Source organism: Macrobrachium rosenbergii, chromosome 46 (assembly GCF_040412425.1).
Source record: "Macrobrachium rosenbergii isolate ZJJX-2024 chromosome 46, ASM4041242v1, whole genome shotgun sequence".
In the NCBI taxonomy this organism is placed as follows: domain Eukaryota; kingdom Metazoa; phylum Arthropoda; class Malacostraca; order Decapoda; family Palaemonidae; genus Macrobrachium; species Macrobrachium rosenbergii.
This window is the reverse complement of record NC_089786.1, coordinates 16,697,412-16,720,179: the sequence shown is the minus strand read 5'-3', so window position 1 is coordinate 16,720,179 and position 22,768 is coordinate 16,697,412. Positions and strand designations below refer to the sequence as shown.

At 39.7% G+C, this 22,768-nt stretch overlaps 1 protein-coding gene and 1 long non-coding RNA gene across 2 annotated transcripts in view; both read left to right on the top strand.

Annotated features, from left to right (window-relative positions):
* The first annotated feature begins 2,347 nt into the window (after positions 1-2,347).
* Positions 2,348-3,780, top strand: LOC136830052 (NADH-ubiquinone oxidoreductase chain 5-like). Its single transcript, XM_067089259.1, has one exon. It carries the CDS (start codon positions 2,827-2,829, stop codon positions 3,553-3,555), a length of 729 nt encoding a protein of 242 aa, XP_066945360.1. The 5' UTR covers positions 2,348-2,826; the 3' UTR covers positions 3,556-3,780.
* Positions 3,781-8,620: 4,840 nt separating this feature from the next.
* The window catches only part of LOC136830250 (uncharacterized), a 76,615-nt gene continuing 62,467 nt past the window's right edge, over positions 8,621-22,768 (top strand). Inside the window, exons 1-2 of the long non-coding RNA XR_010850615.1 lie at positions 8,621-8,850; positions 12,452-12,490. This is a non-coding gene — a long non-coding RNA (uncharacterized lncRNA). The remainder of the gene's footprint in view (positions 8,851-12,451; positions 12,491-22,768) is intronic.

Here is a 22,768-nt window from a genome sequence, read left to right as displayed (position 1 = left end):
TCTCTCTCTCTCTCTCTCTCTCTCTCTCTCTGTTTGATTGATATCCTACAAAATTCGCAGACAGACGTTGAATGAATATTGAGATATTGTTTTCTAGATATTTTTTCATTTTGTAACTATAATTCTTTTTCACTTTCAAGTGAAAAAGAATTGGCTTTACCAGAGTCATTTCATAGCCACTCTTGATTTAATGCCATAAGAAACATGAAACTTTTTTAAAAGACAGTTCATGATTTTGCATTGGTGTTTGATGCCATATGAGCTTGGTTTGTTCTCTTTTGAATTTGGGGTTTTATTTTTTCTTTGTTGTACGAGGGCAAGAGTGCACTCTACTATAGGGGCGGGTTGGGCTTCTAATTCTAAATAGGAGCAGTGTGTTGATACAGAAAGTAGTTTATATAAAATATTAGTTTTGGGGACTGAGGATGGGAATGGTTTCTTCTTCTTTCTGAGCTTCAAGAACAATAAATTCATCTACGGTTTACAAGACCATTATTTTATTTAAACTATTGAAACTAATGGCAATTCTCAATTTTTGACTTATGTCCCTCTTATTCTGTTTGTGTTGTGGTTTACTGGCTTTTGTGGGGAAACGAAAACATTTATTAAATGTTTTGTTGAGTTTGGAGTTTATTATAGTGAATATTTTTTTTATTTATGGCTCAGGCTTTCGGTCACTTAGGCGGGGATTTGTATTTGTGTTATTTTTTCTTACTCTTGCTGCGTGTGATGGGGCTTTGGCTTTGGCTTTACTTGTTTCTATTGTTCGTAGGCATGGCAGTGATAATTTTGAGAGTCTTAATGTTTTAAGATGCTAAAGTTTATTTTAATGGTTTCATTGATAACTTTGTTGGTTGATAGGTGACTGGCTGTGCAGGTATCTCTGTTTTTGGCCAGTTTTGTATTTGGGGTTTATTCACTCAACGGGCTCTCCTTTTCTTGTTTGGGGCTAGGGTTTGGGTTAGATTATATTGGGTACATTTTGATTTTATTGAGTTTCTGAATTATAGCTCTTGTTAGGAGGAGGCAGAAGGTTGAAAATTTTAAAGATTTTGATAGCGTGTTTTTGTTAGTTAACGTTTTCTTGTTATCAAGTTTGGTTTTAACATTTTCCTGCCTTGATTATTTAATATTTTATGTGTGTTTTGAAAGTTCTTTAATTCCTACTATAATTTTAATTTTGGGGTGGGGGTACATCGCCTGAGCGATTGCAAGCTGGTGTGTACATGTTATTTCATATTTTGTTCGGTTCTTTACCTTTGTTAATTTCTATTTTGAGTCTGGATAGAATGGGTGGCTCTGTTACATTTGGCTTGTCTTTGGTTCCTGAGTGTAGGGCAAGTCTGTCGGGTGTTTGATATGTTTGCAGTATTATGGCTTTTATTGTTAAACTGCCTGTTTATTTGGTACATTTATGATTGCCTAAGGCCCATGTGGAGGCCCCAGTGGCGGGGTCTATGATTTTGGCCGGTGTCTTACTGAAGCTGGGTGGGTATGGTTTAGTGCGTGTATGTCCTCTTTTTATTCACTCAGCTGTGGCCTTTAGGTGGCTGTGGGTGTCGGTGGGTCTGTTAGGTGGCATTTTCGTAAGTTTTATTTGTTTACGTCAGACTGATATTAAAGCTTTAATTGCCTATTCTTCTGTGGCGCACATGGGTTTAGTGTTATGTGGCCTTAGGGTTTTTAGGTGGTGAGGTTTGTCTGGCGCTGTTTCTGTTATGGTAAGACATGGTCTTTGTACTTCTGGCTTGTTTTGTTTGGTTAATATGGTGCACAAACGTCTTGGGAGACGTAGATTGCTAGTCAGGAATAGCTTGCTTAATTTCATACCTACTATGGCTTTATGGTGGTTTTTGTTGAGGGCTGGTAAAATGGCTGCACCTCCTATTGTTAATTTATTGGGTGAGATTAGTCTTATTTTAAGGGTTGTCTCTTGGGCGTTGTTGGCAATAACTCAGTCTTATTTTAAGGGTTGTCTCTTGGGCGTTGGTGGCTATATCTCCGATCATTCTGCTTTCCTTTTTAAGGGCTGGTTATAGGCTTTACATGTTTTCTTTAAGTCAGCATGGGAAGTATTTTAGGGTTTTGTTTTCTTGTTCCGGCAAGGTTCGAGAGTATTTAGTTTTAATACTTCACTGATTGCCTTTAAATGTTTTAGTGTTGAAGGGTTTGAATTTGGTTTATTAAAAGCTTAAATAGTTTAAATAAAATGTTGGTTTGTGGATCCAAACATATAATTTTTTATTTTAGACAGTGTTGTGGAATAATAAGATGAATTTAAGGAGCATGGTGATTTTATTAATTGTATCTATTGCTAGTCTGATCACTTCTCTAAATTTATTTTTTTCTGGTTGTTATTTTTTAGACTAGGAGTTGGTCAGAATTAACAGGCCTAGTATCGAAATAGCTTTGATTATCAACTGAATGTCAATGATGTTTATGTCTTTTGTTTGTTTTATTTCATCTATGGTTTTATTCTATAGGGGTGGTTATATGTCCAGGGATTATAATATCGGGCGTTTTATGTATTTGGTTTTGGGATTTGTTCTTTCTATGCTCTTGTTGGTTATTAGTCCTAATATAATTAGTATTTTGTTGGGGTGGGATGGCTTGGGTATAGTGTCTTACGCTTTGGTTATTTACAATCAAAATGAAAAGTCTGCTGGTGCTGGTATGCTGACCCCTCTGTCTAACTGGGTGGGCGATGTTGCTATTTTACTTAGTATTGCTTTGATGCTGAGTTTAGGGGGCTGAAATTTTTATTTCTATGTGGGAGGGGAGTCTATTGCCAACAGGTATGTTATTTTTTTAGATGTGTTGGCGGCCATGACTAAGAGGGCTCAAATTCCATTTTCTGCTTGGCTTCCTGCGGCAATGGCAGCTCCGCCTCCTGTTTCTGCTTTGGTTCATTCTTCTATGCTAGTTACTGCTGGGGTCTATCTTTTAATTCGATTTAGTCCGAGACTGATGTCTTCTTTTGCCAGGACTTTGTTATTATTGTTGGGGTGTTTAACTCTATTTATGGCTGGGTTGTGGGCTAATTTTGAAACTGATTTAAAGAAAATGATTGCTCTTTCTACTTTGAGACAGTTGGGTGTTATAATCACTATTTTAAGGCTGGGGTGGGCTACTTTGGCTTTTTTCCATCTATTAACTCATGTTTTGTTTAAAGCTCTTTTGTTTATATGTGCTGGATCTGTTATTCACAGAGCTGGAGATTATCAAGATATTCGTATAATAGGGGTTTTAGTCAATTTTATGCCTATTAGGGTGATGTGCATTAATTTGGCTAATTTAGCTCTTTGTGGTTTTCCATTTCTAGCGGGGTTTTACTCTAAGGATTTAATTTTAGAGGTGGCTTTCTTGAATCCTTTAAACGAGGTTTGTTTTTTACTATTAACTTTGGCTACTGGCCTTACTGTTTGTTACAGGTTTCGTTTGGTCTATTACAGGCTCAGTGGTGATTATAACTTGAGTTCTATTTCTTCAGTGAGTGACTCTAATGTTTTAATGACTTGGCCGATACTTGGCTTGTATTTCCAACTCCTACTATAATTTGTTTGACTCTGCCTATAAAATTGCTTGCTTGGCTGTTAGCCTGGTTGGTGGGTTTGTGGGGTGTGTATTGAATTTGATGGTAGAGAATTATAAGCTTAAGTCTTTGAGATTATATCCTGTGGTTGTGTTTTCTGGTTCTATGTGATTTGTGCCTCTGCTGTCTACTGTTGGTGCCAGGCGAAAGGTTTCAGGAGGGGGCTCTGTTTACTATCAATTGGGGGACGGGGGTTGATCCGAGTATTACGGAGGACAAGGTATTTATAGGACTTTAATAAAATCTTCTGGTTATCTTCAGGCTATTCAGGAAAATAGAATTAAAACTTATTTGGTGATTTTATTAGTTTGATTAGTGGGATTGCTATTAATTATTTAAACTTAAGAAGCTTAATATTGTGAGTGTTACATTGAAGCTGTAAAGGAGGCAGATTTGCCCTTGAGTGTTTTAAAAAGGGTTGGTGCCTTTGGCTCTGCAATGAAAATGTAGTGTGTTAATTACACTATGAAAACTTAGGAATAAAGACGGAATTTAACCGCCTGAGACTGAAGTTAGAAGCTTCCTCTCCTTGTTTTTTCCTTAGTTAGAACTTGAGTTCAATGGTACCATTAACAGTGGTATACCTCTGTTTAGTTTTAACTAATTAGTTGAAGGTATATTTACCGGTGCCTAGGTCGAAACTATGGTGCGACATTTGCTTTTCAACTAAGATCAGCTCCTTGGAGCACCTTATGAGTGCAGATCAAATATCATAGTTGACTATGATCTCTTATTCTGATCATTCTAGGGCTCCTTGTATTCATTCGTGGTAGAGTCCCAAGAGCAAGATAAGAAGAAAGAATAGGCCTGTCACAGTTCATGTTTTTACGTTTGCGAAGGTGATAATAGTGGTTAGGGGGGGCGAGAGGGTAATTTCTATGTCGAAAATCAAGAAAATAATAGCAATTAGGAAGAATTGCAGTGAGAAGGGCAGACAAGCGAATCCTTTAGGGTCGAATCCACATTCGAATGGGGATCTTTTTTCTCGGTCGGCATTGGTTTTTTTAGCTAAAATGGTAGAGATAATTATAACTGCTATTGAGATAATTAAAATGAAAACAATGAGAGAAATTGCGATTAACACTGGTTATCATGGAAATACCAGACTAATTGATTGGAAGTCAATTGTACTATTTATACTAGATAATCATTTAACTATCCTCCTCATCAGTAGATTGAAATGTATAATGGTCATACTACGTTGATGGGAAATGTTGTCAACACTGTAATAGTCGTCGTTATGTCGGCGCGATTGCAGAACGCTCCTCCATTTTCCCTCTTTAATATTGTTTTTCTGTTGTTCTGGGGTTGGTTTCGAGTCTAAGGGTATGTCTGCACTGTAATTCAGCGTGTAACATGTTGGCAACTTATCACACAAATGTTGCAAACATGTTTATTATAAGTTGACAACTTGCTCTCATTGCACACGTGGCACAAACATGTTGAATACAAGTCAACAACTTATTTTCGTCACACACATCACAAACATGTTGAATACAAGTTGATGTGTTTTTATTACACATACTGTACTACAGTATGTCACAGACATGTTGAATACAAGTTGAGGACGTGTTATTGCACAGGTCACAAACATGTTGAATACAAGTCGACGACTTGCTCTTGTTGCACACATCACAAACATATTGAGTACAAGTTGATGACTTGTTCTTACTGCACACATGTCACAAATATGTTGATTACAGGTTGACCACTTGTTCTTATTGTACACGTCGCAAACATGTTGACTATAAGCCAACAACATGTTGATCATCCATACCTGTGCTTCATACAACTGTCCTGCATTAGCCAAAGATTTATTCTCCACTTCCGGTCGTTGATTTGTTTCCAACCTGTTTGATATTCTGTGTGGTCACCCATCCGAGCACTGATCTGGCCATTGTCACTTAGAGAATAGAGCTGATGGTCTGAAGCAAATGCCAGTGAGAGGTTTGGATTGCTGTAAGTGGACCTCTTCGTGTTCTCTTGTTTTGGTAAATCAGGAGAAAATTGTCAGAAAATATGTTGCAAATAGATTGATCCGTGTTGGTTACATTTTATTCTTACCTTCTCTCTCTCTCTCTCTCTCTCTCTCTCTCTCTCTCTCTCTCTCTCTCTCTCTCTCTCTCTCTCTCTCTCTCTCTCCTCTAGTGTAATGTTTTATCGTTGTGATTTCCTTTTAGAAAGTTAGAAGGGAAGTGGTTTATATTTCTAGCAGTTTAATTGTCATTGCTAAAGTGTCATGTTATCTCTTGTCAACAGGAAAAAGATTTATATTGTCCAGAGAATTAAATGATTCAAGCAGAATCTCGTGTGCTCAATTCTTGGGCTCGTTGTGACCTATTTCCAAGTCTGTTGTAAGTTCAGGAAAGTCTAGTCCAGTTTGTAAGGAAAATTTACGTATTTCTATTTTATTTAAACTTGTTACAGGGATCACTGTTAAGAAGCATATTGTTCTGTAGAGATGGATGCTTAAATTGCTTTAAATTTATAATATTAATGTTAACTTTGTCATATTTCAACGTTTCTTGTTCAGTTACGCTTGTAAACAGAACGTTTTTCTTTATGGCTATTCTGTGGTGACCAAAGTCATCACCATCCCGAAGCGGGGTTAGTGCCGTCAGTGCAACTCACGCGGTGCACTGTAAGCATTACTTAAGAATGTTGTTTGCAGCGTCCCTACGGCCGCTAGCTGCAACTTCTTTCATTCCTTTTACTGTACCTCCATTCATATTCCCTTCCTTCCATCTTACTTTCCTCAGCCCTCTCCTAACAATTGTTTTATAGTGCAGCTGCAAAAGGTTTTCCCTCCTGTTACACCTTTCAAACCTCTCTATCCTCAATTTCCTTTTTAGTGCTGAATGACCTCATTATCATAGGTCCCAGCGCTTGGCCTTTGACCTAAATTTCATATTCCATTCCAAAGTCTTCACTGTATATTTACCCATTATCATTACGGAATGATGTGTTTTTTATTATTTTTTTATTTATTTTTACGCGTAGTTTAACGACATACGCGGAGGTACAGATATATTTGCCTATGCGAAATTCATTATTCTATTTATACACAATTGATAATTTACTTGTTTCATCAACTTTAAGTTCAGTAGTGGACTCTGTTATGAGACTAAGCTATTATCCTCAAAGATGTAATATTAAAAGACATTTTTTTCTATAGTAACATAACGTAACACCAAAGGAGAGAGAGAGATATAACAGACTCAAAAGATAAAAAAACAAAAGAATCCACAAAAAAAGACAAAAAAGTCTTTTTCAAAGCAAATATAAAACAGGTCTGCGATTTTTATAGAAGCCAAGAGAATTTTGTTAATGTTAGACAATAGTGTAACTGAAAAGACACATTTTATTATAAACAGTATATACCATCATCATAGCCTTGGATTCTGTTACCCATTCAACGGTATATCTCACGTAGGGGGCAGTGCCGTCAGTGCACCTCACGTGGTGCACTGTAGGCATTACTGTGTTTTGCGGCGTCCTTTCGGTCCATAGATGCAATCCACTGTTTTTTAGCTTTTTACTTTACCTCCATTACCCATTAGGGTAATATGATAAGGGGAAGAAGTGGTCTGGTGTGGACCAATGGACTCGCCCAGCAAGGATTTCCCAGCATCGTTATGATGTACGAATGGTAACCAATCTCGTAGCATTTTTATTCATGTGAGAGACGAAGGCCATCTCATAAACTGGAAAGCTACGACAGCATTGCATAAATCTAGTGATATTTTAGAAAGACGAATGTTAGAATCATGTTTAATTGATAAAATTAATAATATTGAACCTCAGTCCTGGATTTTATAAAGTTGATAATATTATGGAAAATGAGATATATAAAGAACCAACAGTTAAAAGAGCCTTTTCCCTCGTAAGACAACATAGTAATTACTCCTCATAAACAGTGGCTGTTTGATGTATTACCTAATTTGTAAATAACAGTAGCTGGATAGTTGACCTTTACTCTTGTTTATGTATGTTTTTTTTTTTTCCAGACGAATGCAGTGTTACAGTATTGTACTTTTTCTCTTCGCTGTTACTGTATCAGGTCTTGAAATAAAGACGAAAGGTCAGGGTCTGCGATCTTTCACCTTTTCCTGCGAGCGCTTCATTTATTTATATATATATGCCACGGGGCCATTGTGGTATTGGATGAATATATAATATATATATATATATATATATATATATATATATATATATATATACTGGCATTCAGTATAAATTGAAAAAGTTTTTGTTCAATAGTTTACGTTGAAAATAATCACATGTTCAGTAATGTAATTTTTTTTTTTTGAGATAGAGAGAGAGAGAGAGAGAGAGAGAGAGAGAGAGAGAGAGAGAGAGAGAGAGAGAATCACTATTGTCAGCTAACCAAACAAAAACACAGTCATGTGACTACCAGCTACATAATGCATTATTGATTTTTCAGGAAGCGGCCATTATAAATCATTTACCCCCTCTGAAATCGATCGTGGTGTCCCATGCTGGTGAGGGTAGGTTGATAACCACTGGACCAGGGTTGTTCAAATGGTTTAGTTTCATGCTGAGAGAAGTTAGAAAGCCGTTAAAAAGTTAAGTATACCTTAGTTTTACCAGACCACTGAGCTGATTAACAGCTCTCCTAGGGCTGGCCCGAAGGATTAGACTTATTTAACGTGGCTAAGAACCAATTGGTTACTTAGCAACGGGACCTACAGCTTATTGTGGAATCCGAACTACATTATAGCGAGAAATAAATTTCTATCACCAAAAATAAATTCCCCTAACTCTTCATTAGCCAACCGGAGAGTTGAACCAGGGCGTAGCGAATGCTAGGCCACAACATATTAACGGATAATAATGTTTATAATGTATAATATAAAATTGTATATTAATTAGTCTGTGTTTAAATATAGAATATTTTTATTTTAATTAGTTTTTCTTTTATAATAAGACAAAAATGTATAATAAGAATTTAAACAGTTAACTACTTAGGGAGAATTTGGGGAGTGGGCAGAGTTGCTCTTCTGCCTGGCTACTTACTGTATGTGTGTATTTACCCCCGAGAGAGTGGTACCCTGGTCCTCTCTTTAGTGTCCAAATAACTGGGCCCTAGGTAACAAACGCGGTCCCAGTCTGCTGTTTGTTTATTTTTCAATGTCAGGAACCGTCGGCTGTGACTGTGTTCTGTGTTGTCGAGTGATTGAAAATTTAGTGGTATTTAATTTGATGTCATCTACGACATTTCTCAAGACCTGGATAAGGTAAGGGTCCCATACCATACGTTCCAACATCTGCGTTTTCCAGATTTTAACAAAATGCCTTTTTTTGAAAATTTATAGGAACAGGTATCTGCATAGTGGCTACCGTTGGCTCGTAGCCTAAGCTTATAGTCTACCTTTCTTAGGCTAGGCTAGGCATTTTTTATGTACATCTGTAGTTTTCTACGTGTTAGGAGGACTAAATTGAAATATGTGACAGAGTGTACGGCCATTGTAAACGCTAACTTGAATTTAACAATATTTTTGTTGCCAATTTTTTCTTAGTATTGCAGGGTAGGTACTTGTGAGTGTTTAGCCTACCCGTTGGTTCCTAGCCTAGGCTTATAAGGTTTATTAGGCTAAACCAGAGCCTTGTTTTATTGATATTTAAGTCGTAAAGTTTCCCCAAGAATGGTTAGGAATGCCTGAAAAGAAAGACGTGAATCGTCATTTTAAATGCCAACATAAGTTTAAGATAGTTTTTGTAGCTCAAACCCCGTAACACCTCAGAAGCGTCCGCGTTACGAACTAGTTCCTTGCCTTGGCGTTATCTCTCTCTCTCTCTCTCTCTCTCTGGTAACTTTATACAGAAGACTAATTACCGGAATTTGATACATAAACTCTTGAATATGCCTGATATTAACTATCTCCATTATAAACTGTAACTAAAACTTAACATTATTTTTGGAGCTCAAGCCCCAGATTTAATGTGAAATGTCCTCGTTTAGTTTATTTCATTTAAATCTGTCCTCCACTCGTAGCTAGCTCTCGATTTGCTGAAATCAGTGTTTTCGACATCGTTGGCTGACTGTGATAAGATGCAAAATATTTCTCAAGTAATAATACATTTGAATGCTTATTTATAAAAAAAAAACATTCTCACGTTATTTAAATCATAAAAATGCCGATTTATATCGATAATATATCAGTGCAAGCATGCAAATGACGAGCTTGTAACAGTTAGTCAACTCGTGTCAAACGTAAATGAGCGATGGGCTTTAAATATGGACTTTTTTTATCTCATTGGGGGCAGATGTATCCTAGTACGAATGAAAGGCATTTCAATAATTTCTTGCATGTAAATTACATGTGTAAATTAATATTCGAGGTAGTGTGTAATATGTTTTGTGTGTGAGACTGTCCTGGGGGAGGTGAATGCAACATTCGCTGTAGTTAAGTTACGTTGGCCGGAGATGGAAGACGGAAAACTTCCTATTCATTGCATGGCATGATGGCAGTGAGATTTTGGTTCTCTTTCCGGAATACTCTGCATATCTACATAATTTTTTTCTTGAGCATACAAATAATTATAAGAGCTCAGTGACTGGGGCCTTTCGGTTCAGTTCCCGTCATTCTTAGGTTGATGACAGACATGGCATAAAAGGCTAGCGTAGACACAAAATTTTCTTTCATCGCTGGGCATTGGAACAATACTTAGAATGATCAAATAAAGGTTACAATAAAATAGTGATTTTGACTGAATGGGAATGAATGTGTGCATAAATAAGGTCAGTAAAATGAAACTTGACGAATCAGTGGTCCATGTGTCGTGTTTTAGCGGAAAACAAAGGTTATTTTTGAGTTTACAGACGTAGATATTACTGTGGTATCATTGTAAAGTTATTTTTATATGCATCCAACGGAACTGTATATAGAATAAAGTTTGAATGAGAAGAAAATAATATTTGAATAGTATGCAGGCATAGCTCTAAGTGGGGCTATATAATGAGATAAATCATAATCATTGAAAGCTCATCGTTCGTTTCTTAGACCTGAGTAGATTGTTTGATACAAGCACGTCTTTTGTGTGCTTGTGTTAGTAGCCTATATTATCGATACAAATCGATGCACTGTAGGAATTACTTATGGTTCTCAGCAGCGTCTCTTCTGCCCCTAGCTGCAACCCCTTTCATTCCTTTAACTGTACCTCCGTTCGGACTTTTTCTTCCATCTTGCATACATTCCACCCTCTGCTAACAATTGTTTCGTAGGGCAACTGCGAGGTTTTCCTCCATTTATATTCCATTTCATTCCATTCCATTCTCTCTCTCTCTCTCTCTCTCTCTCTCTCTCTCTCTCTCTCTCTCTCTCTCTCTCTCAATGCAAGGAAGTGTATAAAAATATGAATATGACGTACTTATAGTTTATGTAAATTTAAGCGCACCTAATTTTCAGTCTAGGTTTTCAAATAATACCGTTTTCTTTTCCAAAAGTAATTGTTATTATAGATTCGTTGGTATTCCTCATTGCTATCACATAGGAGGTGAGTGAATATTTTAAGAGAATATTCATGGAGTGAATATTCTGCGCATTTTCGAATGAACAGTCACCGAATAGCCTATTCACCCGTTCATAATTTCTGGCCCGTTGAACTTGTATGGAACAAATAATTCCCTTCTAGAATGTATAAAAGTGTTTCAGTTCAAGTTTTTGGAGAAAATTCAGCGTTATTCTGTCCCGTTATTTAGATTCACCAGATATGAAACTCATTTCGTTTCAGTGAATGATTTTAGCCTATATCAAGTTTTATTTTTAATGTTTCTTAATATATACAATTGTTTTTTATTGAAGGAATTTCTTTTCATCATTTAAGTAGCCGTGTTTTTCTTGATTAAAATTTTTAAAAATGCCCTTTTTCCAGAGTAATTGTATATATTCATATTTATTAGTATCTGGTGGTCATCCTTTGTTACGGGTTGCAGTCATGTAAGTGAGAAACATAGTACCTCATCGAGGGGAAGTAAGGAATATATGTAAGCATTCGAGGTAACCTCAGAGAGGTTATTTCTAAATGGATTCGATCACTATTCTGCCCCTGACTGTAAAGGTCACTGAAATCACTGATGTCAGACCAGTTAATTCGAATTGTTAACCCTTTGCTTTAAGGCTGAGTTAGTCTTGTGCTTGCACGAGCTCTTGCTTCCAAAAGCAGCCCATGAATATAATTGAGGAGACTTTGATTTAGCTGAAAGAAGTGGCATTACTGGATATGTGCTACATTGAGTTAGTTAAAAAAATTTTTCTTGTGCTTCCACGGGCTCTTGCTTCCAAAGCATACCTTTGGCCCAAATCTTATATTCATTTTCCATTCTCAGTGGACTAATGTTTATAGACCTGACCAAATGTGTTTTGAATTCCTTGTTTTTTAGGCAAGAAATGTTTATAGTCGATTAAGGTTTTTGGGCAGAATTAATGTAAATTATCTAAATTAAAATATATATGTTTTAGATGGGCCCATTTTAGAAAGTTTCAAGTTTTCCCAAGTGTCCAATTATTTTTTGTTTGTCAAGGAATTTTTATAGTCTGTTTTTGTTCAGAAATAATGGAAAATATCTAAATTTAATACGCTTTACCTAGGCCTGTTTTTGGAAGGTGTCAAGTTTTCTTAAATTTCCAATTAGATTTTCCCTAACGCTGAGAACTTAAAGTTAAGTGAATTTATTTATTTATTTATTTATTTATTTATTTATTTATTTATTTATTTATTTTTATTTTTATTTATTTTTATAAGGAAGTTAACAAGTACTAAAACATAAATCTTACTCCTATATTATACTAAAGTGATCGAGTGTTATTTTTATTAATATATTTCCATTCATTCCAGGTTACGACGTGTTCTGGAGATAATTCAGTGGTTGAAAAGGTAAAGTAACGAGTTTATGATCTTTTGAGTTTGTGCTCAAATACGCATTCATATATGCACATGAATGTATGTTTGAATGTGCATGTATAATTTGTACTCTTTATACGATTAGACTTTAAATACGGACTCTCTCTCTCTCTCTCTCTCTCTCTCTCTCTCTCTCTCTCTCTCTCTCTCTCTCTCTCTCTCTCTTGCTTTCTTCTCGCAGAGCCTGTAATTAAATGAAGCTCTCACGCCTACTTCTTGTTTGTTATGAACAGTTTGCATTACTGTTTATTTTTTAAATATATTTAAAAAATAAACCGTAATACAAATTGTTCATGACAAAGTAGGCTTGATGTCATACGCTTTTAATCTTATGAATCTTAATGTATAATAATGTTAATATAAAATACACGCCTAATCCTTGTTCCCTTGTTCCCCAATTCATATCTTGCAGCCGAGGGGGCGGGGAATTGCTATTTTTACGGTCGTAATACTCAGTCCCCTCCCCCCACACCAATCAATGGTTCCCTCGTTTGTATGGGCTGTGGAGCGTTTCCTTTATGTCCTCGTTATACACAACATTGCCTTCGCATTATTTTCCTTTTTTGTCGCTGCTTTATGTGACGAAGAAATGTTTAGGATTTTTTTTTTTCCTTCCACGGAGCTGCGATTTGGGAGGTTCACTTTCACTTTGTTTGGTTTTATGTACAACCCTCCACAGCGATAGTTCCCTCTCTGGCGGGCCCATGTACGTTTTCGAAATAAGGTGCTTCTTATATTTTCTAATTGTCTTTCAGTGTTTTCTCGTCATTATCGTAGCTCCTGCAGAATAGGAGAGTCTTCAGTTCCTTTTTAAATTTGCTTTCTTCTTGTATGCTCTTCACTTCAGGCGGTATTTTGCTGTATAGTCTTGGTGCGCAGTGTACAAATGCTCTCTCTCACCTGACTTGCAATTTGTTCTAGGTTCAAATAGCCTATATGCTTCACTTGCATGTCTGATTACAATATTCATTTCGGGTCTAAAGAAGCTTAAGCAGTTTCTCAGATATGTTGGTTCCTCATATTTTAGTGCTTTAAAGACTGTAGTAGTATTTTATATTCTGTTTTAGCTTTTACTGAGAGCCTATGTAGCTCTGTTAGTGCTGGGGTTATTCTGTCACGAGAACGTAGCCCTTTTATCAACCTGGCGGCTGTATTTTGTACTCCTTGCAATTTTCTTAGTGGGTAGTTAGGGAGACCGTAGTATATAACGTTGCAGTAGCCAAACCTCGAAAGTATTTGGTTGCAAATTGCTGTTTTCAGAGTATCTTTGTTTGTGTATTTTCTAATAAATGCTATGTTTCTAATATGATAGTTACAGATTTTTGTAATGTGCAATGTATGGTTCTTCATCGACAATTTATTATCAATAAATAGTCCTAAGTTCCTCAGTGCTGCTAGGCTACTATATTTACTGTTGACCAACCAATAGTGATTCTTTTTGTAATATGCAATATATGGTTATTCTTTTTGTAATATGCGATATATGGTTCTTCATCGACAATTTATTATCTGTAAATACTCCTTAGTTCCTCAGTGCAGCTACAATATCTATTGCTGACGAACCAATAGTTATTCTTTTAAAGTGTTCATATTTTCGTAGTGCACTGTCAGATCCAAATAGCATACACTCAGTTTTGTCTTCATTACGTTTCAATTTCTTCTCCGACATCCATTTTATATTATTATATATATTTTATATATATATATATATATATATATATATATATATATATATATATATATATATATATATATATATATATATATTATATATTATTGCATTATTGCATCAGTTTTACTAATGGTGTCTTCTACCGTTTCGACAGGAAAGTAGAGCTGTTGGCTGGGCCCCTTGGTTGGGGGTGGTGTTAGGGGACCTGTTGTTTGTCCGGTCGGAAATAGTTTACCTCACTAAGCAAACTGTAACACGTTTTGGTTGTAGCCAAGATAGAATCCTAGCATATTTTGTAAAATCTTGGCGTTAGTTCTACGGTAAAAAGTTGCGTCTGTTCAGGAGACGGACTCTAGACGAAAACAATTCGTGACCGGAGATTGTCCCAGGGCAAATGAGATACTGAAATATTGTTTATTTATTTATTTATTTATTTATTTATTTGAATTTCATGCGTCTTATCTTTAGGAGCACACAACTTACGTAATGAACGGCAAAGCTCAATTAGAATACTTAATCTGGACAGTAAATTCAGCTTAGGCCTACGAAAAATGCTCCCATGGTTGTGCCAATAAACCGCGGTTGCGTTCATTCAGCTGACAGATCCGAAACTCTCTTCAGTTTCATCGCGTTCTGTTGCCGAGACACGATTTTAATGCTTTTTTTTCACCACGAGAGACTGGTTGTTCGTGTTGACTGACGCTTATTGCGACAAAGACTTTTGTGACTTTGGAGCCGAACTTTTTGCATAAAAAAAGCAGAAGGCAATCTTTGTTGAAGGGAGATACTGCAACCGTGAATATTCGGATTCGTGAGCGGGCGGCAAAACACATCCGAATTAGGCGGATGTTGTGTGCAACGCCTGAGCTAGACCTATGCTGCTATGCAGATAAGATTGTTCCTTGAACAAACATATTTTTGTACCAGTATTTACGAGTGGTGGGCATACTTTTTTTCAAGATTCGTATATTGAACTGTTTCAGAATTATGACGTTTTTGAAGTGGAAACTTCATTGAGTACGCAACGCATAAACTAGACCTATGCAAATAAGATTGTTCCTTGAACAAAGTGTATTTTTGTACCAGTGTTTATGAGTGGTAGGCCTATTCCTTATAAGATTCGTATGATGAACAGTTTCAGAATTAGGATGTTTCTGAACAGGAATCTTCGTTTAGGAGACCTTGAGATGACGTCATACGTAAGAAAGGAACCTCAAATTTGTTAAGAACAATTCCTACCAATAGGATAATGACTTGTTCTTTAATATGCATTGTTATTTACATTCGTACAATAGTTAACACGTTAACGATTATTTCAGTTTAAATAATACGGGTATTTATCGTCAGTTGTGGGCCGGATGGTGGACGGGTGGGTGTCCAATGCTCAACCCTTCCCCCCGACAGGGCTAGGCTTATTTTCTGTTCTCAAGATCGATTTTCTTACGCTTTCAAAAACTTGGAACCTTGTGCTGTTGAATAGGCTAATTAGGCTGATTATATTATAATTTTAATTAGGCTAATTATATTATGTTGATAATTTAGGCCTATCAGTCAGACCATTTGAAGTTACAGTACTTACGCTGAACTGATAAGTCACAACGGAGAGAGAAATAACGCTGAACAGACAAGTCACAACGAAGATAGAAATAACGCTGAACTGACAAGTCACAACGAAGAGAGAAATAACTGAACTGACAAGTCACAACGAGGAGAGAAATATTAAGAAATGAGAAAAGAAATTGTAGTTGTAGATGGAGAAGAAACACAAAGATTTAAGAGTTTCAAAGTAACTGAATACTACACGTTTATTTTCGTTCCGTTTCGTCTAGTTTAGTTTAGTTTCGTTGTACGTCGTTGTTTTCGGACGAAGCACGAGGCTTTTTGTTTAAGAGAAAAAAGCTTTTGTAACGGCTATTTTTTATATGATTTTTAAATTTACTTTTCATTTCCACTTAGAACTTCTTGCACCTCCTCTCAAGTGACCCTGGCGATTGTAACGCCATTCTGTTCACATTCAACTGATCAGTCAGATTGATTCCATTGGCTATAGGCCTAGACATTAATGATCGGCTCTTTACATAAGATCGTTACATTTGCGAAGCTGTTACCTTGTTTACCAAGAGCTATATTTCTCTCTCTCCTTCTGTCTCTCCTCAGGAATTTTGTACTTATTTGGAAGCCTTTAACTCGATTACCAATTTCTGTATATGACACACTCTCTCTTCACTCTCTCTTTCTCTCTCAGGGAATGTAAATTTTTAAAATATTGTTTTGTAAAATATACATCTGTTATTTTTTTAAATCTCTCTCTCTCTCTCTCTCTCTCTCTCTCTCTCTCTCTCTCTATGAATTATGCAGTGTATAAAACAGTAATACCGATTATATATATATATATATATATATCGCAATTTGTGGGGGGCTTGGCAATTAGGCCTATAGAAGCTCATATATATATTTTAATTTGTTGAGAGGGGATTGGGCAATTAGGCCAGTAGAGGCCCAATCACGCTTTCCCTTTGCAATGCAATGAACTCCATGACAACTTCAGCGACTAACTTCATACAAAATCCATTTTGACTCCTGATTTATGCAAATTGGTTCTACCCAGATCCAGTCGGGATTAACGACCATATAGCTTAATGAATAACCCTTCATAGGGGGCGTTTTGTGTTCATCATTATTCATCAATTACTCATTACGAAAGTCTTTAGAAATGAAAGTAAAAGTCTCGAGTTTTTATTACTGTTGTAACCTTCTGTTTTTGTGAATGTCCCTGGGCTATAATGAATGCCAGTTTAACTGTGTTAATTGTATTTTGTCATAATTATGATAATTCTGATTATGATTATCATTATAATTCAGCATTGACTTTTAATTACAAATTTTAATTATATTTCTCCATAATTATGATTATGATTATCAAAGCAATCGAGCAGTGACTTTAAATAGCATTTACAATTGTAATTCATGATAATTATGATGATTATGATTACGAATATCAGGATAACTATAGATGTAAATTATAGTTTATCAAAATTATAATTCTGATTATGATTAACAGGGTAGACTAATTGAGCTGTGATATTTAACTAAATTTTAATTGTATTTCATCATAATTATGATAATTATGATTATGATTATCAGTAGAACTGAACAATGACATTTTAAAAATAACTATTAAATGTAGTTCATCATAATTATGATAATTATTGTGATTATCAGTTGTGGATATCAGTTATTCGTCGTCTCATTTTTTAAAGCTTTTCCACTGAAACGACATCTTGCGTGGGAACATTTTTTTTCTTCATGACGAATTTTGCTGTCACGATGTCAAAGGTCAAGATGACCTTTTCAGGTAAGGTTAGGTGACCTTAGGAGTTGTCCCTACAATAACCTGTCACTCTCTAGAAAGAAAAGAACATTAGCTCTCTCTCTCTCTCTCTCTCTCTCTCTCTCTCTCTCTCTCTCTCTCTCTCTCTCTCTCTCTCTCTCTCTCTCTCTCTCACTGGCGTTATAGAACAGTCTTTGCCAAATAATTTGATTTTAGTTCCTTCGAGGAATCTCACGAAGCTATTTCAACATCCTACGACCTCCATCCTGGGAAGGACCCACCTCCACGTTTCAGAGGATTATCCCGATCCTAAGGTGCCCAAAGTGGATGGAAGGAAGGATGGAGATAAAATAAGCTTTGGCTGGTTTAGTTTTAGCTGGAAGTCAAAAGCCAGCGGGCTGATAGAGAACGTGGTGCTTGGTGTGTAATAAAGTTTATTTTAGAGTTACGAGGAGTTACAAGGACTTAAGCTGGTTCACTTCAGGATTAATAGAGTACATAAGGTAGATCTTGGGCCTACGAGACATTGTTTGGCGGCTTCTGATTGGCTGGTAACGGGAGGTAGGCGGCTCGCTCGCTGTCTCATCATTACGCCTGTAACTCAGAAAACGAGCAAAATGTTTATATTTCTTCAATTATCTCACGTTTTGCACAAGATAGGAAAGTTTTGGTCACACCATAGGATTCGGTATTAATTGTACAAAAAAATCATGAATTTCTGGAATCAATAAGATAAAACAAAAAGCAATTACAAGTAAGACTGAAGAGAGAAGTATTTAATTCTTTATACCTGTTTTTACTTATCATCAGATTTTGCATTATTCACGCCATCAAGATAAAATAAAACTTGTGTTTTCATACAATAAAGTCACCCTGAATACGCTGGTGCTTTCAGATTTTAGATGCGTGAGGTATGTGAAGACAAAATGAAGAATATGGTATAATTTGTTGCTTCCATTCTTGATTCTGTTTGCCAAGAGACGGTGATGATGATCTGCAACACACCCCGTTTGTCCTCTCATTTTCCGTATTTATAAATAATGCATAGACTTCCCATTATGACTGTCGAACATTTTCACTCCAATGTCATATATGTCTGCATGTCTGGACATATCTGATAAGAAAAAAAATCAGATGGATGTATAAGAGGTGCAAAATAATGAGCAGGAGAATGAGTAATGCTAGTTTATTCAGAACGCAGGCCGCTTATAAAGCGGCGTGCGGACGTCACACAGAGGAATACAATAGAATTCAGGTGACCCGAGGTCAATTACTCTCGGTATTAATTATAATGGATAAATACAAGAAACATAAAAGGTAAGTTAACAAGAATTGACATAACATTCTAACACATGTGCAAAGAAAATAGATACAAATGAATTAGTAATAGATATATATTTACACAGGAAAAATATGGCTAATTTTGCTTGACCCAATCTCGTAGGAGAGTTATCGTAGAAAACAGGCGGTTCACCATAGAAAACCCGCTTAGCGGGGACTTTACAAATACTCCCCCCCCCAAGACGTGGGTAACGTCTGATTAAAGTAGGTATCTGCTGGGCCGTTGGAGAGTGCCGTGGCTCCGCGAAGTCAGCTGGGGGGTGCGGTGTGAGCGGGAGCGGTTGGCTGTGGCGCTGGCTGGGTGCTTCCGGGGGCGGCCATGCGACTTTCTTTTGGGGTGGCTCGGCTGCGGAGGCGACGGTTCTTGCAGAGGGCGCTGCATGGTATCGTCTGCAGCATCCTCCAACATGGCGGGCTTGAGACGGTCGACCAACACCTAATCGTCCTTCCCGTGCAGGGCAAGGCGGAATGCTTGGTGTTCCGCTCGAGCACGCGGAAGGGCCCTTTGTAGGCCCTGGTTAGTGGAGGGCGGACGGCGTCGCTCCTGACGAAGACATGGGTGGTGGAGGACAAGCCGGGAGGCGTGAAGGTTGCTGACCTATCGGTATACATCCACTGGCAGGGGGCAAACTTCCCGACTATGTCATGGAGCCTCTGGACTGACAGGTTGTGGCGATTTCCTGTGACAAGTTCGCCCGGGACTACAAGGGGCTCCCCGTAGACTTTCTCTGCTGCAGACAGGTCGTCGCTGGCTCTGGGGGCGTCCTTAGTCTGAGGAGGACCCAGGGCAGCTGGTAGTTCCAATCCTCGGTGGTGCAGTGGGCCATGAGGGACGCCTTCAGGGACCTGTGGGATCTCTCCGAGTTGCACTGCGTTGAGCTCGATCCTGGAGAGGGCGTCTGCTACAGGGATGCCCCTGCTGCCTGGAAGACAATGTGTCCCCCTGCTTTATGAAGGCGTGACCAGTGGCTGGTGGTCCGTCCAGATTGTGAAGGGCACATCCCGGGAGGAACTTGAAGTGACGTACCGCCCGAGAGGGCGTCTGCTGGCAGGGATGCCCCTGCTGCCTGGAAGACAATGTGTCCCCCTGCTTTATGAAGGTGTGGACCAGCGGCTGGTGGTCCGTCCAGATTGTGAGGGGCATACCCTCCAGGAGGAACTTGAAGTGACGTACCGCCCAAGAGGGCGTCTGCTACAGGGATGCCCCTGCTGCCTGGAAGACAATGTGTCCCCCTGCTTTATGAAGGCGTGGACCAGCGGCTGGTGGTCCGTCCAGATTGTGAAGGGCATACCCTCCAGGAGGAACTTGAAGTGACGTACCGCCCGATATCCTGCACAGAGTTCCCTGTCAAAGGTGCTGTAGCGGGACTCGGCGGGCTGAACTTTTTGCTGAAGAAGGCGATGGGCTGGGGGGCTCCGGCGACGATCTGCTCCAGGACAGCCCCACAGGCGACGTTGCTAGCATCCGTCGTCAGCTGAAGGGGGGCGTTGGGGTCCTGGTGGGCCAAGGCGGTTGCCTCGGCAAGGGCGGCCTTCGTCAGGGAGAAGGCCTGCTGCTGGTCAGGTCCCCAAACTAAGGACTTCGGGTGGCCCTTCAGGATCTCCGTCAGGTGGGCCATGGTGTGTGCGACCCGGGGGATGAACCTTCTGTAGTAGTTGACCATCCCGAGGAATTCTTGTACGGCCTTGACGGAGGTAGAGGTGGGGAACGTGGTGACGGCTGCAACCTTTGATGCGAGTGGACGGACGCCCTCCGGGGATATCTCGTGGCCCAGGAAGTCAGCTTTTTCGACGCCGAAGGCGCATTCATTGAACCTGACGGTGAGGCCATTCTCCTGCAGTCGCTGCAGGACCTTTCGGATGTGTCGCAGGTGCTCTTTGGGGGATCTGGAAAAAATTAGAATGTCGTCTATGTAACAGACGCAGAAGTTCAGGTCCCCAAGGATGCTGTCCATCAGCCTCTGGAAGGTTCCTCAGGCCGAAGGTGGAGAAGGTGAAGAAGTAGGACCCAAAGGGCGTGATGATGGCGGTTTTGGGGATGTCCTCTGGAGCAACTGGTACCTGGAAGTAGGATTTTAAAAGGTCTAGTTTAGAGAATATCTTGGCCCCGTGAAAGGAGGCCTTGAGATCTTGCATGTTTGGTAGGGGGTAGTGATCCGGTTCAGTTGCAAGGTTGAGCCGCCTGTAGTCGCCGCAGGGTCTCCAGGAGCCATCCGGTTTCTGCACCATGTGGAGGGGAGAGGCCCACGGGCTGGAGGCCTTCCTGCATATGCCCATTCGCTCCATTTCAGCAAAAGCGTCCTTGGCCTCCTGAAGGCGCTGAGGGGGGAAACCTCCGGAACTTTGTGTGCGTTGGGTGGCCCTTCGTCTTAATGTGGTGCTAGATTCTGTGCTTTGCCGGGCCCCGGGTACCTGGCACAGTTCAGGCTTTAAAACATCGGGGAAGTCCTTCAGCAGCTGGGCGTACTGGTGGTGGGGCCGACGGAGCAGATGGTGGGCGCTCTGGGGCCCTCGCCAGGGGGAGGGACTGGTAGGAGTCGGTGTCCAATAGATGCTTGTGACTGACATCGACTGCCAGCCCAAAGTGGGCAAGGAATTCCACCCCCAGGAGTGGCATGTACCTCCTGCTGAGGATGGAGATCGACAGGAGCCTGGTGCCATAGGAGAGGATGGGGGACCCATTGGCGGCCGTCACGAAGGCAGCTGGGTCCGGCAGACATTTGCGGCCCTTTCTGGATGGTGGGAACACTGACTGAAAGGCCCCAGTGTCGGCCAACAGCATCCTGCCGGAGACGGTGTTGCGGACATAGAAGTCTAATGGTTTTGGCCTCCTGGGTTCCTCTGCTGCCACGGTTGGCCGCCGCCTCCCCCGTTTTTTGGATGGGCAAAAGAGCAAGGGGGTTGGCAGTTCCGGGCGTCCTTGTCATACCGCTGGTGGTAGTAGCAAGGTCCCAGTGGAGGTTCTGATCATACCGAGGGTTGTTGATGAGGTCAAGAGCGCAGGCAGCCCTCTCGGAGACCGGCAGGGAGCAGGTCTTGACGAGAGGGTTTTCAGATGCTGGTAGGTGACGGAGCGTGCGGCAGACACTCACGGGACGAGCTTCCTGTAGACCTCCTCCAGGAGGGCATTGATCATGGCGTCTGCTTGCAACACCCTATCGGTAAGTCCCACCAGCCTGAACTGGCCCTCGACCCTGTAGAGCCATGATGATGGGTTGCTGTGTGTGAAGGGCGGCAGCTTTATGGCGAGGGTGGACTTAGTCTGTTCCATCAGGACAGGCAGCAGGCAGGGAGCGGGTAGCGGCGTGAGGAGCCGCGTGAGCCTTGGCACGGGGAGGGTGTGGGCGGGTCGTGCGTGAGGGAGATATCTGAGTCCGCGAAGTTTGCAGTTAACTGTATGTGGGAGGAACGTCCACGTCCATACTCACTATTGCCCTCTTACTTGGAGTGGGTTACTTGCGTCAATACGCACTTGGGAGAGCGCGCCGTGTGGGTCCGCTAATGACGCTGGTGATCTGCCGATGAGAGTCAGCATGCCTGAACGCTTTGTTAAAACGCCGCGTTTAGGCCATTAGGGGCGTGGGGTAGTTCATGGAGCCAAGACTAGGTAACCGTATGAGTCCGCTAATGGCTCCGGGAACCACTCCCGGGGTCACCACTATAAGAGGTGCAAAATAATGAGCAGAAGAACGAGTACTGCTAGTTTATTCAGAACGCAGGCCGCTTATAAAGTGACGTGCGGACGTCACACAGAGGAATACAATAGAATTCAGGTGACCCAAGGTCAATTACTCTTGGTATTAATTATAATGGATAAATACAAGGAACATAAAAGGTAAGTTAACGAGAATTGACATAGCATTCTAACACGTGCAGAGAAAACTGATACAAATGAATTAGTAATAGA

Excerpts from the sequence above, each read along its gene's own strand:
- LOC136830052 (XM_067089259.1), top strand. The coding sequence starts at position 2,827 with ATGACTAAGAGGGCTCAAATTCCATTTTCTGCTTGGCTTCCTGCGGCA.